A 15,575-nucleotide genomic window follows, 5' to 3' on the forward strand; every position below is an offset into this window, starting at 1 on the left:
GAGATATCTCGATGTAAATTAAGTAGGGAAACCGAGCTGAAGTGTTACTTGTCACCACACGGGGGGTGGTGCTGTGATGATTTGGTAGGGTCTTACACTAATTTGGCCCAGCATGTGATTACCACCTGTGACCTTTTCCAACATTTTTACATTAATAAAACTGGCCATAAAAAGGAACATTTGAACAATAACAACAACAACAACAACAACAGAAACCGAGTCACCGAGCAGGCAGAAACCCTGCCTGCTTGCTTTGTGCCAACAAGCCACGCCCTGAGGCTGATTGATCGGCGTGTCGTCAGAAGCGAGGCAGGCGTGCGAGCAGGGAGAGGCCCCACCTTCCCGGGTTTCATGCGAGCAAGCCACACCCCAGAGGTGGACAGTTGTTCGGTGTCACGTCGAGGAAAGATCGGGAGTGAACGGACGAGTTAGGTATCAGAGGATACGTTAGTCAGAGGTACGTGGCTGGGACAGATGATCTCGCTTTGCTCTCCTCTTGGCACGAAGAAGGCTGCGCGATTCTCATGTTCGTGCTGTGTGAATTTACCCGCGTGCCAGAGCAAGACGCTAGCCATTGACTGTTCGGCTGAGCCGTGAAGTGTGTACGTTTCTGAGGAGAGAAGGAAAGCATGCCTCGTGTCTTGATCACAGGGCCTCAAAAATCATCTCGTTGTGTGGGTGATCGTTGTGAACAGACTGAGTGCAAAAGAGGAACTGTTGGCATATTCGCTCGTGAAAAGAAGCTGCACGGCGGTTTCTGAGCCTTGACGTTGAGTCGCGTCTCCGAATTGCCTCCTGTGTGTTTTCCCGCTGCGAGAGACGAATCGGTTCGATCGTCAAGTTGTAAAAGATCACTTCTGGACCCGAAGCTAAGTGCCTGGAGAAAGAGAGGATTTTTATTTTATTTAATATTTACCCCTTGTCCGTTTTCGTGTCTGAGTGCGGAGGCACCTCAAATCGGAAATTAGATTTAGTTTACCTCATGTTCCGTTTTAATTATTACTTGTATTATTTCCATTGTAAATATTTGATTTTCATTTTTTTTAAACCAATAATTATTTAAGTTGCTTGTGTCTGTCGAGTTCAATTTTGTGACTTGTCGGTGATTGACAAACAAACAGACAGACAGACAGAATAACAAAATCGACTGACCAATATACTTCAAAAAAATCTTTGGGTTTTTTTTTTTAATGAAAAGTCTTCATAAATTGTGCGTCATTTAGTGAGCCAAATTCACCCATAATCTCTGGAAAAAGGAGTGCAGATGATATTGTTGGTAATGCTACTCATATCTCATTACCGCTGACTTACTGACTGAATGTATTGGTCAGTCCAGCACAATATAATAAATTGTTGTGCTTTTCTTTGACGTCATCATGAATAAAAATATTGTTTTTATATTTATAAACTGATTTAAAACATTGATTATGTGTACACAATCATTATTTGTGCTGTTACCAAAATCCCGATGAAACCCTCATATATCGCTTATGGGTGAGCAATGGTGCTGTCTGGCCCAAATCTCCATTGGAGCCAAATTATGATTACCTTATTTTGGTGCTGGGTTTTCAGGAACGCATCCCAGGCATTAATCAAAGTATGACGGCATACACGCACGTCCACTAATTAATGACCCCATTTATTTCCACATTCTTGTGGGATCGATCAGAGAACATTTTTGTCCTAAGTCTTCCACAAACCGGCTGGTCAGACGTGATGTGCATTTGGACTTTGGAATTTAGCCAGGGTGCTGACAATAACTCACCACCTCTTCATGAAGGACATGCGATATTTTACATCCAACAATGACAATTGGTGGCAGACAAGTCCTCTGGCATAACGTATAACGTCCATCCGATGGACGGCAAGCAAAATTATGCCCTTCCATAGACGTGAAACACTAGGGTGACAGTATATAGCTCGGTTGGGATTCAAATTCAGGTTAGACAATTCAAAAGCCAGAGCATATATATATATATATATATATATATATATATATATATATATATATATATATATATATATATATATATATATATCTCTCAGCGATACTGCCAACACTATAAATACAGATACACACAAATTCACACATGCAATACTTATGTACATAGAAATGCTGTATACACATCGACAGACTTACATACTGCTTAAAATTCCTGAGAGGTACAGCCTCCCGACAGAAGAAAATTGTACCATCATTCTTTACAATATTAAGGAGAGAATTTTGAGGATTAATCACCAATTTAATAGCACAAGTTGAGTGAACAATATGATTCAATTGGAATTAAAATTGCTTTCTCAAAGCATCACTTTGTAATTGCGTTGCAGCAATAAGGCCTTCGGTGATTGTGCAGAGTAGGTCATAAAATTCGACCTTTTTTTTGCTCTCTTTATATCTGGTAATCTCTCTGTGCAACACCAGTGGCAAATTCCAGGATATCACCTGTATCACCTATGCAGTCACTAATCATGCGTCACACTCATACATATTCCAGAGTTAGAGCTGGGGAGGTCGAGTACAAGATTTGGCCACTCTAGAAAATTGCTGTTTAAAAATTTACGATTTTCATTGGCTTGTTCCAAAACACGTGCATCTGTGATCAACATTTGCTGAACAGTCTCTGGATTATATTTCATGAACAAGAGAAGGTAACTGTGGGGGGGGGGGGGGGTTGGATCCAAATTTGAGGCCCATGGAAGAGCTAGAAGACATGACATAACATGACAAAACACAACAGAACAGCTATAACAGTGGAAAGTGGGGCACACACCCACAGCAGAGTAAAATAGCACAACAGAAATGCCAAACACAGGTGTAAAGTTCGTATTTACCTGTGTAATTTGTGTAACAGGCTGAGTGTAAACGGCCCATGTAGAATTCCATTCCTATGATTGCGAACATGAGGATGGCAAAAAAGAGCAGCATCCCGATCTGGAGAAGGGGAACCATGGCTTTCATAATAGACTTCAGAACGACCTGTAGACCTGAGAACAGGATGGCTGGCTTTATGGTGCATCCGTGATAATCTCAATCAAAACAAGAAAAAGAGCAATCAGAGATTGCAGACCCTCGACAGGATTTGTTTTGTATGGTGTGTTGTGTGGTGTTTGTGTAGTTTTGTGTGGTGTATTTTGTGGTGTTTGTGTTTTATGGTGTGTTATGTAATTAATAAGAGAAATTACTAGAACTGCCATTTTATAACTGCTGGCAGTGATGACCAGGTACAAAGACATCCCGCTTTGATCGGGCACTTGACCCTGACCCATGAGTTTTTATTATTATTATTATTATTAAATTGAATTTAGAATGGGGTTAAAATAAATTCAATTCAAATCAAATGGAAGACCAAATTGGGACAGTCCTGCATTGGGGTAATCAGGAGGAACCCAAACAACCAAAAAGCAAAGATGGTCATCAGGAGGAACCTCGAGAGGATTTGCATTTCAGCTGCTACTCCTCTACCCCCAAACCCATCCAGACACAGCCAAGCGAGTCTTATTCAAAAAACATAATGATAATGAAAAATAAATAAACCAAGATCAAAATATGAAATAATCCGAGCTGCTAGACTATGCGTCCGATCAGGTAGAACCTTAAAACATGTATTCCTCATCACGACGAGATCACACTTGCGAAGAGAAAACATTATTTAATATTTTACTTCAATCCAATAGGGCTTCTAAACCATGTGACATCAATTATTTCTTTACCACCTTGTTCACGCATGCCTTGGGGAACATTTGTGTGAAGGTTCCCCTTGATCAGTGTGACCACTCCTCATTTTCATAAATGCCAAAGTGAACCTATGAAAAAAGCCAAGAATTCACAAGATCTCGGAAAGCGATGATAATAGAAAACCTATACGCAAAGAAAACCTATAGAAAACCAAGATGCCAAGGTGAGCAACGAATAGCCAAGATCTTGTGAAAAAAGCCAAGGAGTGGTCACACTGCCCTTGATCTGTCCAGTTGTTCTGGAGAAGAAGATTTTTTTTATATGTTTTAGGGTAAATCCAATATGGCTGCCAAACTATGTAACCTATGATCTCATATGTGTAAATCTTTCGTTCCTCATGGATAGGCGGTCATACATGTAGAGTTTCGCCTAGATCTGTTCAGCCATTTCAGAGAAGAATATTTTTGAAGTTTTAAAAAAACAAAAACAATATGGCTGCCGAATCACGTGTCTGATGACATCATCAAAAAAAAATTGTGGACCATTTTATCCCTAGATGATCCTCAAAATTTTTCATACTGATCAGATGTAGTGTTCTACACAAGCAAGTATGACGTCATAACAAAGGCATCTATGATGTCATAGAAAAACACTTATTCCACACGAAGAGTACTTGCTATGTGCCAACTTTCATTTTTTTTCCATGATGCAGTTTCAGAGATACAGAGGTCCAAATTTTTACCGTTTTTCCAACATTACTGCCAAATCACGTGACCTATGACATCATAATTATCATTACAACATTCTACATTAGTCGCAGCAATGGTCAAAATTTTGTCTCAATCCAACAATGGTTGCGGAGAAAAACACTAAAGTTCTGTGCGGACAAACAAACAAACTGACCCAAATGGAATGCCCTCTCCTTCGGCGAGGGTAACAAGAACGACACTCGGAAGAGCGCATAACTCCTCCAGGCTGAACAGTTTACGTTTTGTATCCCACTGATCGGCTGGATCTGCATTCAGAACTGAACCCAAATCTAATCAGCTTATTCTCATCACCTACCCTCTCATCCACCAACTTTTGGCCCAATCCATCCACAACTTTTGGAAATATCATGCTACCTATGGTTTTTGGCCCCATCGTTCAATGGTGAAGGATCATTTTAAAAATTAAAAACAGCTCATATCCAGATCCGGATCTGGATCTTCACCAAAATCAAATCTATTCGTCCTTGTCACACAACCGAGCTGTCCACCAAGTTTTGTCCGAATCCGTGCAAAACTTTTCAGATATCCAGCACACAGGCAGACAGAAACATAGGGATGAAAAAAAATAATCATCCATCCATCTTAAGTGGTGGAGGTGAAAATACAATCTCGAGCAAAGGTAACAACCAACAGGAAGAAAAAAAAAATCGGTCAAGAACCTGTCACTGCACTACTGCCCACTTTAAGTGGAAAATAGAGGAAGTAGCCCAATAATGGTGAAGAAGAAGAAGAAGAAGAACAAGAGTAACAAGAAGAGGAAGAAGATTTTCTTTACAAACCACAAACTTCACAAGCAATGCAATAATTACTGAATGTAAACCACTTTGTTCAGGAATAAAGAAGAACAGAGACGAAGTGAGAAAGATGTGAAATATATAATACCAAAGGGCAATAAAGAAAAAAAGAAAGAAAGCAAATATGGAAGGAAGAACTCACTTGGAATGCCTGACACCAGCTTGAGCGGGCGCAAGACCCTGACAGCACGTAGCGTTCGTAGGTCGTAGTAGGTTCCCATGTTTGCCATAATACTGAATGACAGAAGAAAGAAGGGATAAAAGTTTAGGCAAAACATCTGCAAACCTAACCTCCATCATGAAAGCAGGATGGGTTTTCATACAAATTTGAAATTTTCAAACAAGGTAAATAAGGAAAGTGGAAAGTGAAGGAACCTGAGTATGAAAGCCACCCACTATGGTATTTGCCACAGCAACCTCAGACATCAGTGCGCTTACAAGAGTTGATGCCACAACACCAGCAGTCGAGTGGCCTCGTGGGTGACCCACCAGAGCCCGCTTCAGGGACACCCATCTATGCGTGACATGGCATTAAAACAGACGGGGTATTGTTCGCCTGCTTATAGCGTAGCCTCCCAGTATGCTACGACTGGGTTTGGGCTCCTGTGCTATCAGGCAATAAGTGCCAACCTGTGAAGACCCGCACCCTGTACCCTCTTCCAGATGCAGCAACACCACCCATTGTCATCATGGCAACTAACCCAGAAGGGGAAGCACAAACTCAGGTCCCCCATTTCGCCAAAAGACATGCTTGAGGTAAGTTTTTGTGGCCGGATGACCTTCCCGACGCCACCACAGTATCAGCTGTGGGCCTATCTTTTGTCTAAAAAGATATACGCAACAAAGCAGCAAGGGAATTTGCAATCAGTTTCCTTCTCCACGGTGGATTGCCTACCAAGGCTAAAGAGCTACACCTGCCCGAGTTGGGTTGGTGAGTGCAAAAGCATGTCCTCACACCAGAGGACCATGCACACTACACTTCCAGGATACCAACTTACTCCGAGATCCTCCAGACATTTAACCAGTGCCCTCAAAAACACTGTCACCATGGTGTACCAAAATGAGGTCGTCTTGGCAAAGGTTGAGGCTATGTACCGGAATGAAGGACTTGCACACTCGGACTTTTTTTTTTCCACTCACAGAGCTTTCCAGCAGCCGTAGCTAAAAGCAAGGAATGGTTATCGACAACTCACCTTACTACAGCACTAGACTCTTACGCATACACCTGACCTGTGGGAAACCACCTAATATATATATATATATATATATATATATATATATATATATATATATATATATATATATATATATATATATATATATATATATATATATCTCAAAGCAGAAACAATTTGAAAGCTCGTAAGCAAACCACTACAGCAGAGGTCAAGCCATCAGGCTTCTCTGGCAACAGATATCAATTTTTCAAATGTCACACAACAAGCATTTTTGTTCGAGACAATCACTCCCTGCTTGTATCAACATTGTCAAATAACTGCAGCACAGTGTGCTGACTCTCAGAATATAGAATAGGAAATGGTCGTGCTGAGGATGAGGCCGGTGGCCTTTGACAATACCTTGAAAGCAAAATGTGTATTACCTCTGTGCAAACACATACGAGAGGAAGTAAATGACAGCATGGAAGCACTTGGAACAGGTTTCTGCTGACATAACAACTGCTGTAACAGCTGTATCTACTTAGTTTGGACCATAAAACAGGCCTCATTAGCTCTGAAGGGCCTGCTCAGTGTCAAAGGGCCGAGGCTGAAAGAGCAATGTCTAGGTCGTTTGAAGTTAGAAGGTCAAAGGCTTTTCGGCTTAGATAAAGCCCGTCGAAGGAATCACTTCAGCAACATCCTTCAAGTAAAATGCATTTGACCAACTTCCTTTAAAATAAGTAAATTTCCTCAATGGATCCAAGCTGACACGAGAATTCAAAGCATCAAAACGATTCCACTTGCTTCGTACAAATTGTGGAATCGGAAATCATGAACACACAAAGTTGCTTCCTTATCCTGGCAAATAAAAAGTGCGTATATATCCAAGGATACCATAAATCAAGATAAATTCTGCTTCGATAGGGTCAATATTTACAAGACAGAGGAACATTTCTCCTTGCGAGTTATTACAAAATCTTTGAAAGATCTCTAAATGTGGCAGGGTGGTGCACAGAGGTGTGCTGAGAATACAGCGTGCAGTGGCGTGCTGTTTTGAAAGCCTAATGGCGCAAACTCGAAGGCCCGGCATGGATCTGGCTCGATTCTTCGATGAAGCATCTCCATGGTTACTGCACATTGTCATCATGTTACATTCATTATCTGACCAACACGAAAATCCGCTTGATGCACGATGGCCACGTTATCTCTTTCACGGCCAGGGATGATTACCTGTACAGGCACAAAAAAAACTGTTACACATATCCACGCTTACGTCATAGTCATACCTCTCTGCGCAGCAATACAGCAACTGATGAGGCAGGTGAATTTATGGGACTAAAATCGAGGTATAAAGAAAAAATCTGCTTGCGCCCGAATGATTGTGAGCGTGCTGAGAAGTAACGAGCAATTGAAGAATTGTCACATTGGGCGTTTGAGGAATGATGTGGAGTGAGATGATGTGCGTCTGGATCCATTTTTCTGTCCCCAATAAAGCTGCATGCAAACCCACTCAGCACTCATTGTACAAAGTCTCAGTGCAAGCACCTGTCAGAAGCATTGGCGAGATTATCATTTGTTAACACACAGCCAGCCCACTTATCAAGCACTAATCTTAGGCTCACAGCAACGTTATTCTAATTCCTGATGCATCGGGTTAGATATTTATTCCTGGCTGCGGATCAGACGAAACAGCAATTTGTGCTGGTTTATTTATTTATTTATTTATTTATTTATTTATTTTTCAGGAGCAGAAGCTCATTCAAACGGGTCTTGGAGTCTTATGACCAAGAACCACGATGCCATGAAAGACTGATCGTAATGGTGAAGTCGAGGAGAGAAGGAAGCCTCATCACGAGTATCACAGGGTGTTACCCGAGGGAGCATGCAATGTCACGTGGCTTTTGCAAAAAAAAAAGCCTGCAACAACAGATAGCTTAAGAAAAGCGTTAACGTTGTGTCAACCATTTAATCTTGCCGATGACAAATCTAATCAGCATAGCTCGTGTCAGTAGCCTGTTTTTCGAGGCTCGGTACACATTACATGTGCCAAGCAGAATGTTTTTGGCTCCATTTTTTGCACCTTGCAATGCATCCCCTCCCTTACACTCTCAATTGTCTTTTCTGTTCACTATCCGGTCCTTCACAACACACCCAGCTGCCTTTGTATTTTTAATCTTCTTCCATTCCCTGACTGTTCTCAGAGGCACATAAGGAAACAAACAGAAAAAGGGTGACCGTGAGCTAAGGTTTTTGAGAATCAAGGTCTCCAAACAATAATGCCATTAAAACAATGCGTTTAACATGCAGCCACAGAGAAAGCAGAGGAGGAAATTTAAAAAAGAACCCCTTGCTTGCAATATGGCAGGGTGGTGCACTGTTCTGACAATATGGCAGGATGGTGCACTGTTCATGTAATATGGCAGGGTGGTGCACTGTTCTTGTAATATGGCAGGGTGGTGCACTGTTCTTGCAATATGGCAGGATGGTTTACTGTTCTGGCAATATGGCAGGGTGGTGCACTGTTCTGACAATATGGCAGGATGGTTTAATGTTCTGGCAATATGGCAGGGTGGTGCACTGTTCTGGCAATATGGCAGGGTGGTGCACTGTTCTGGCAATATGGCAGGGTGGTGCACTGTTCTGGCAATATGGCAGGGTGGTGCACTGTTCTGGCAATATGGCAGGGTGGTGCACTGTTCTGGCAATATGGCAGGGTGGTGCACCGTTCTGGCAATATGGCAGGGTGGTGCACTGTTCTTGTTATATGGCAGGGTGGTGCACTGTTCTATTAATATGGCAGGGTGGTGCACTGTTCTATTAATATGGCAGGGTGGTGAACTGTTCTGGTAACATAGCACATATATTTTAATGGCAATTAGCTGAGCTTGACAATAAAACACACAAATGTTAAATTAAACCTGAGAAGACACTACAGGTAATATGATAACATATCTGGCACCCTACTTTGGTAACACTACCCATGCTCGTCAGATGTATAGGCTAACATGTACACCATCATCAATTTGCAACAAAAGTATCCATTTTATTGCGAATACTAATTTTATAATCATTATCTCCATAATTGTCAAGATTCTCATTCCAATTCTTCCATAGTCTTTCTCTACCCAACCTAAACCGTGATCACAGCGAATAAACAATAAAAATTACATGAAGACAACATTATGGGGTTAAACTACTGCATTTCGTTGGTAATGAGCAGCTGTCTTTGCCTTAAATAAAAGGCTCATCAGAATACAGATAGAATATGTGTTCCTTATGAGAGCTGTGATTATTGTAAAAGATAAATGTATGATGTTTTCAGCTTTATGACAATATGATTAGGATGCATGTAATGGATTTGTGGCCGACTGATGCGCCTTTATTTATCTTGGGTCCCTGCCTTTCATTTTAGTGACAGCGAATTCCCTGCCGGAAGAAATGGAACAGCTCAATGATAAAAAGAAATTTAAAAAACAAGCTGCAACCGGATGGATCCCTGGGAGTTTCACCTCTGTGCCATGTGGTCCTCAATTTTGATTCCTCTCACTACAACAACAGTTTTGGCACGGTGAGATCTTCAATCACGGCGATAATGAATGTGCAGTCATTCAGAGCGGCTGTTACGTGATCACTAAAAACATTCGGATTAAATTTATTTTAAAAACTGGAACAGGAGACTGGCGGTATGGTGGCTACAGACAGCCTGTTTATAATTTGGGTGACAAATGGATAACAAAATCATGCATTTAAGTAGATAGGATGCAAATGTTGTCTGTAAGTAAAATTACAACATCTGTATAATAATACGTCATGTTGAAGGGGTATGGGCAGAGCCGGCGCTACTATAAGGCCAACTAGGCAGCCGCTTAGGGCGCAGACCTCAGAGGGGCACATTACTGACATTTAAGTGTTACAGTTTTATGCAAATTATTGTTTTAAGAAAACACATAATAAAAGGAAAATATAATATTTCATTGTTCATAATAGTGACTGATTTTCAACACTAACAATACTGCTTCTTTCTTTATCTTTCTATTCTTCTTTCTTTATCTATTCGATTCTTTCATTCTCAGCTTGGTGACAAAATTTGCAAAGGAAAAGGCACGCAAAGTGAGATTTTGATGTGTCTGAAATTGAAACTTTTATGAGACGTTTTTAACTCTGCTTGTCTGGGGTTTTTTTGTTTGTTTCTCTGTCTGACTCTAAGCAAAATATTGTGGTAAAATAAATTTAGTTGTTTCAAGTTTTGTGCTTTTTATTTTTTGTACAAAACATGTTTTTAAAAATCGAAGTTGGCAATTTTTTGGGGAGGATGCAAGTAGCTGGCCTTGCCGATTGCGCAAAATAGTCTGGCACCGGTCCTTGGTATGGGTGACAAAATGATGGGCCAAATAACCCTTTCAGTGTCTATCTGGCTTTATAATTCGCTCTCGAATAATTGGATTAAATAGGACTGCAAAGAGGAGATTGTTTTTTTCTTACCCAAAAAATACATTTGCCAAATAACTTCATGTAACATTCCTTAGGAAGGTATTGCATTCAAATTATTTTTGAATGAATATTTGAGTGAAGGAGAGAATTGTGCGTACTGGCATCAGAGGTGTTGGGTTCACATCTGAATTGAGGATCTCGATTTTAACTTGATGATTTGCTCATCCTCCTGGGACTAGCTTTGGTTTCCATAATTCTCATCATCCAGAATGTACCATACTCATTAATACAGAGTGATGTTGCTATAAAAAAAAAATCAGTCTCTTGGCATGAGCTATGCTGGGTGATTTGGTCACGCCGGGTGATTGGGTGCTTTGCCATTGCCTTCATAGCAGTCAGTGAGGGCAGGGATTAACAGTTTGTTCAGTGTGCCGGTGATAACTCGCCGAAACCTCGACAGATGCCATGGGATCTTTATAAAGTCCCCAACAACCGGTGCTGGCAGTCAGAAGCATCGAAAGATTAATGTCCATCCATTGGATGGCACACACATTGTTGCCCTGCATGCGAAACACCAGGGTGACAGTTTATAGCTTGGTCAGGATTCAAATCCAAGTCAGATAGCTCAAAGGGAAGTGACATACCGCAAAGCTATCCCACCAGTCACATGCCATGATCACAAAGTTAACTAGAAGGCCCTCGGTAGAGCGCATACCTCCACCACACAATGCCTGATCCATGAGAACATATCTGGCCAAACACATTTTTGAAATATCGTGCTAAGTATTGTTTTTGGCCCCATCTCTCAATGGTGAAGAATCACTTTAAAAATTACATAATTCTCGTATCCAGATTCGGAATCAGATCTTCACGAAAATCGAATCAATTCGTCCTTGCCACACACACGTGTCCACCAAGTTTCATCCGAATCCGTACAAAACTGTTTGAGATATCGTGTTGTGTGTGTGTGTGTGTGTGTGTGTGTGTGTGTGTGTGTGTGTGTGTGTGTGTGTGTGTGTGTGTGTGTGTGTGTGTGTGTGTGTATATATTTATATATATATATATATATATATATATATATATATATATATATATATATATATATATATATATATATATATTGGTTTAGCACTCTCTCTCAATGGTGAAGAATAACTTTAAAAAATGATCAGATCCGGATCCGAATTTGGATCTCCACAAAAATCTAATCAGTTCGTCCTCGTCTCACACCCAACCTGTCCACAAAATTTCATCCGGATACGTCCACAACTTTTTGAGATATCCTGTACACAGACAGACAAACAGACAGACACTCATGACATTCAGGGAGGGGGTAATTAATCCTGCTTTATCTGCTCTCCCCTACATGCGGTGCAAGTACACACATTACTGTTGATACTTAATACCTTGAAGGATCGGAGATAGGATGGGCACTAAAATGCTACCTATGAAAAGCCAATACCACTCAAAATCTCACTCACCAAATTAAAATGAATAAATAAATAAATAAATGGAAACCTTACTTGCCAAATTCTGTTGCATCGCAAGCAGGCGTGAAAGCAAGACTTTAAGAATCATATTTGAGAAAGAGGATAACAAAATATTGTGTGAGTGACATCTCATGCACACAGGCAACTCTTGCACTCCATGAAGCTGCCCTTTGCTTAAAGAGCACTGAGGCAGAATTTGGATGAAATCAAAATCCATGCGGATAACAGCCAGGCGACCGAGAGCTCTGCGAAATAATTGGTAGCAATTGTTTTCGGCACGGAGAAGAAAATGGAACATCAGCGTTTAGCTTCTAAAACAAAGCCCTTTACTCTGAGCCATTTTCATTTTTTCAACGACAACAGTACTCCGGGAGAGCGCATACTTCAGTCAGGCTGAACAGTTTACGTTTTGTATCCCACTGACAGGCCAGATCTGGATCCGGATCTGAACCAAAATCGAATTGGCTTGTTCTTGGCACCAAACCAACTCATCCACCTCGTTTTGTCAAAACTCATCCACACCGTTTTTAAATTATCATGTATATCGTTTGGGGCAAGTACATAGTTTTTGGCTCCATCTCTCAATAGTGAAGAGTCTCTTGAGAAATCAAAAAAAATTCTTGTATTCAGATCCGGATTCAGATCTTCACCAAAATCGATTCAATTAATCCTTGTCAGACACCAACTTTCTTCATCAAGTTTTGTCCGAATCCGTAAATAACTTATTGAAATATCGTGTTGCACATAATATCGTTTTAGTCCTATCTCTCAATGGTGAAGAATAACTTAAAAATTAGCAGATCAGGATATTCACGAGAATCAAATCAATTCTTTCTTGTCACACACCCAACCTGACAAACAAATTTCCTTTGAATCGATCCACAACTTTTTGAGATATCCTTCTCATCAACAAACAGAAAAACAGACAGAGATGAAAACAATCTCCATCCACCTTCGGTGTTGAAGGTAATCTATATATATAATGGAGCAGGTGTACATGATTATGGATGGATGTATGTATGTATGTATGTATGTTAGTATGTGATTATGTATATATGCATGTATGTGATTATGTATGTTAGTATGTGATTATGTATGTATGTATGTGATTATGTATATATGCATGTATGTGATTATGTATGTATGTTAGTATGTGATTATGTATGTATGTATGTATGTATGTGATTATGTATGTTAGTATGTGATTATGTATGTATGTGATTATGTATGTATGTTAGTATGTGATTATGTATGTATGTTAGTATGCGATTATGTATGTATGAATGTGATTTAGTTATGTATGAATGTGATAATGAATGTATGCATGTGATTATGTATGTATGCATGTATGTGATTATTATGTATGCGATTATATATGTATGAATGCATGCATGTGATTATGTATGTATGTATGTATGTGATTATGTATGTATGTGATTATGTATGTATGCATGTGATTATGTATGTATGTATGTGATTATGTATGCATGTGATTATATATAAAGACCACAAGGGGAAAACCAGAGATGTCACTTTTTATAAATTTCAGGGTTATTGCACCTGCCAATAGTTGGCAACATAAGGTTTCCTCTCACAAAATTACTTCAACAAATAACCAGGGGTGTCACATAATTTATATTGTATAATGTTTAGCCGTGCAATGAAAAAACAAGTGTTGTCAAAGCTGAACAAGTACAAACCCAGAGTTGTCAGTACTTTACTCCTGGTTATTTCCCTTTCATTCATGTTAACTGTTCCACCATAATATTCAGAGTTGAGAAACTAAAAAATGAAAGGTTGTAAAACTTTCACAGCATAAACTCTGAGCACTACAATGGCCTATTTGGTTATATCATGGGCTCCGTAGTTGGTGCATATTGTGGTTCAAGCCTGGTCAAACCTTTATTGTGACTTTTATGGGACCCACGCCGTGGCTTAATGGTTAGCGCGTCTGAGTACCCATCCTCATTTGATGTACCCACCACCCAATCAACCTGCTTAGGTATATGAGGGAGTCACATGAGGTGACTTCGGCTATCACGGGGGTGGTTTATCCTTGGTTTCCTCCCGGTTTTCCATCATATTAAGTAGTACGGAGTAAGAAATGGAGAATCCGTCGTCATAAAAGCGAAATACCATTGAGTATGGCGTTGAACACCAATCAAACAAAAAAACAAGCAGTCATAGACTGGTACTTACGAAATTGTCAACTTGACCTCTGACCTTGTCTAATAAAAGCCGTCTCTCGAGAAGGTAGCGACGCAAACCAGAAGTTTATACGATGAATCTGTACCAAACCATCAAAAATCGTAACGTCGACCAAAGCAAAAATCTCCATTTCTCCACGCAATTATTTTATATTATTTTATCAGTCACAAAACATTAATATTCGGCCATCCACCAACAATCTTTACATAATCCGACGGCTCAGGGAGTCAGGCATGTGACGATAACCTTTATTGGGATAAAAAATGACTTTTAAACACCATCTTTATCGAAAACACCGTCAGCGAGCACACGCAAAAACCATACGCGAGTCAACGACGCGTCTGCTCGAGCGCACTGCATCACGTGACGACCCTTGACGCGCGAGTGAAATATTTTTTATACAATCTTAAAACGTCTCCAAAACATCCGATTTTTCCCAGAATTTCGACAACCGAGTTTTAAGTGTCCAAAGCGATCGCAAAAACCGAAGACAAAATTAAAATCGAAGTTAAAACGAACTCGTAACGTCGAGCGAAGCAAAAATACTCCATTTCTCCAAATGAATTTATGGAATTGCGCACTGCATCACGTGACGACCCGTGACGCGCGAGTGAAATATTTTTTATACAATCTTAAAATGTCTCCAAAACATCCGATTTTTACCAGAATTTCGACAACCGAGTTTTAAGCGTCCTAAGCGATCGCAAAAACTGAAGACAAAATTAAAATCGAAGTTAAAACGAACTCGTAACGTCGAGCGAAGCAAAAATACTCCATTTCTCCACATGAATTTACGGAATTATGTTTGACCTCACTGTGACCTTGACCTTTGACCGATTTTGACCAAAATCTAATCAGCGCTAGCCCTCACCCTCCTGAATCACGTGGTGTAATTTGACATTGGTAGCTTCTCCGGTTCTCGAGCCTACAAACAAACACAAACACACAAACAAGCAGTCATAGACTGGTACTTACAAAATCGTCAACTTGACCTCTGACTTTGTCTAATAAAAGCTGTCTCTGGAGAAGGTAGCGACGCAAACCAGAAG

At 40.3% G+C, this 15,575-nt stretch overlaps 1 protein-coding gene across 1 annotated transcript in view; it reads right to left on the reverse strand.

Moving 5' to 3' along the window:
* Positions 1-15,575, reverse strand: part of LOC147012762 (voltage-dependent P/Q-type calcium channel subunit alpha-1A-like) — a gene marked incomplete at its 5' end in the record, with an annotated part of 328,227 nt that overhangs the window by 259,094 nt on the left and 53,558 nt on the right. The window contains 2 exons of the mRNA XM_085853452.1: positions 2,833-2,985; positions 5,383-5,474. Coding sequence (XP_085709578.1) covers positions 2,833-2,985; positions 5,383-5,474 — 245 coding nt within the window. The remainder of the gene's footprint in view (positions 1-2,832; positions 2,986-5,382; positions 5,475-15,575) is intronic.

The sequence above is a fragment of the Eptatretus burgeri genome, chromosome 14 (genome assembly GCF_056783735.1).
Source record: "Eptatretus burgeri isolate ZD-2024b chromosome 14, Ebu_testis_v1, whole genome shotgun sequence".
Lineage (NCBI taxonomy): Eukaryota > Metazoa > Chordata > Myxini > Myxiniformes > Myxinidae > Eptatretus > Eptatretus burgeri.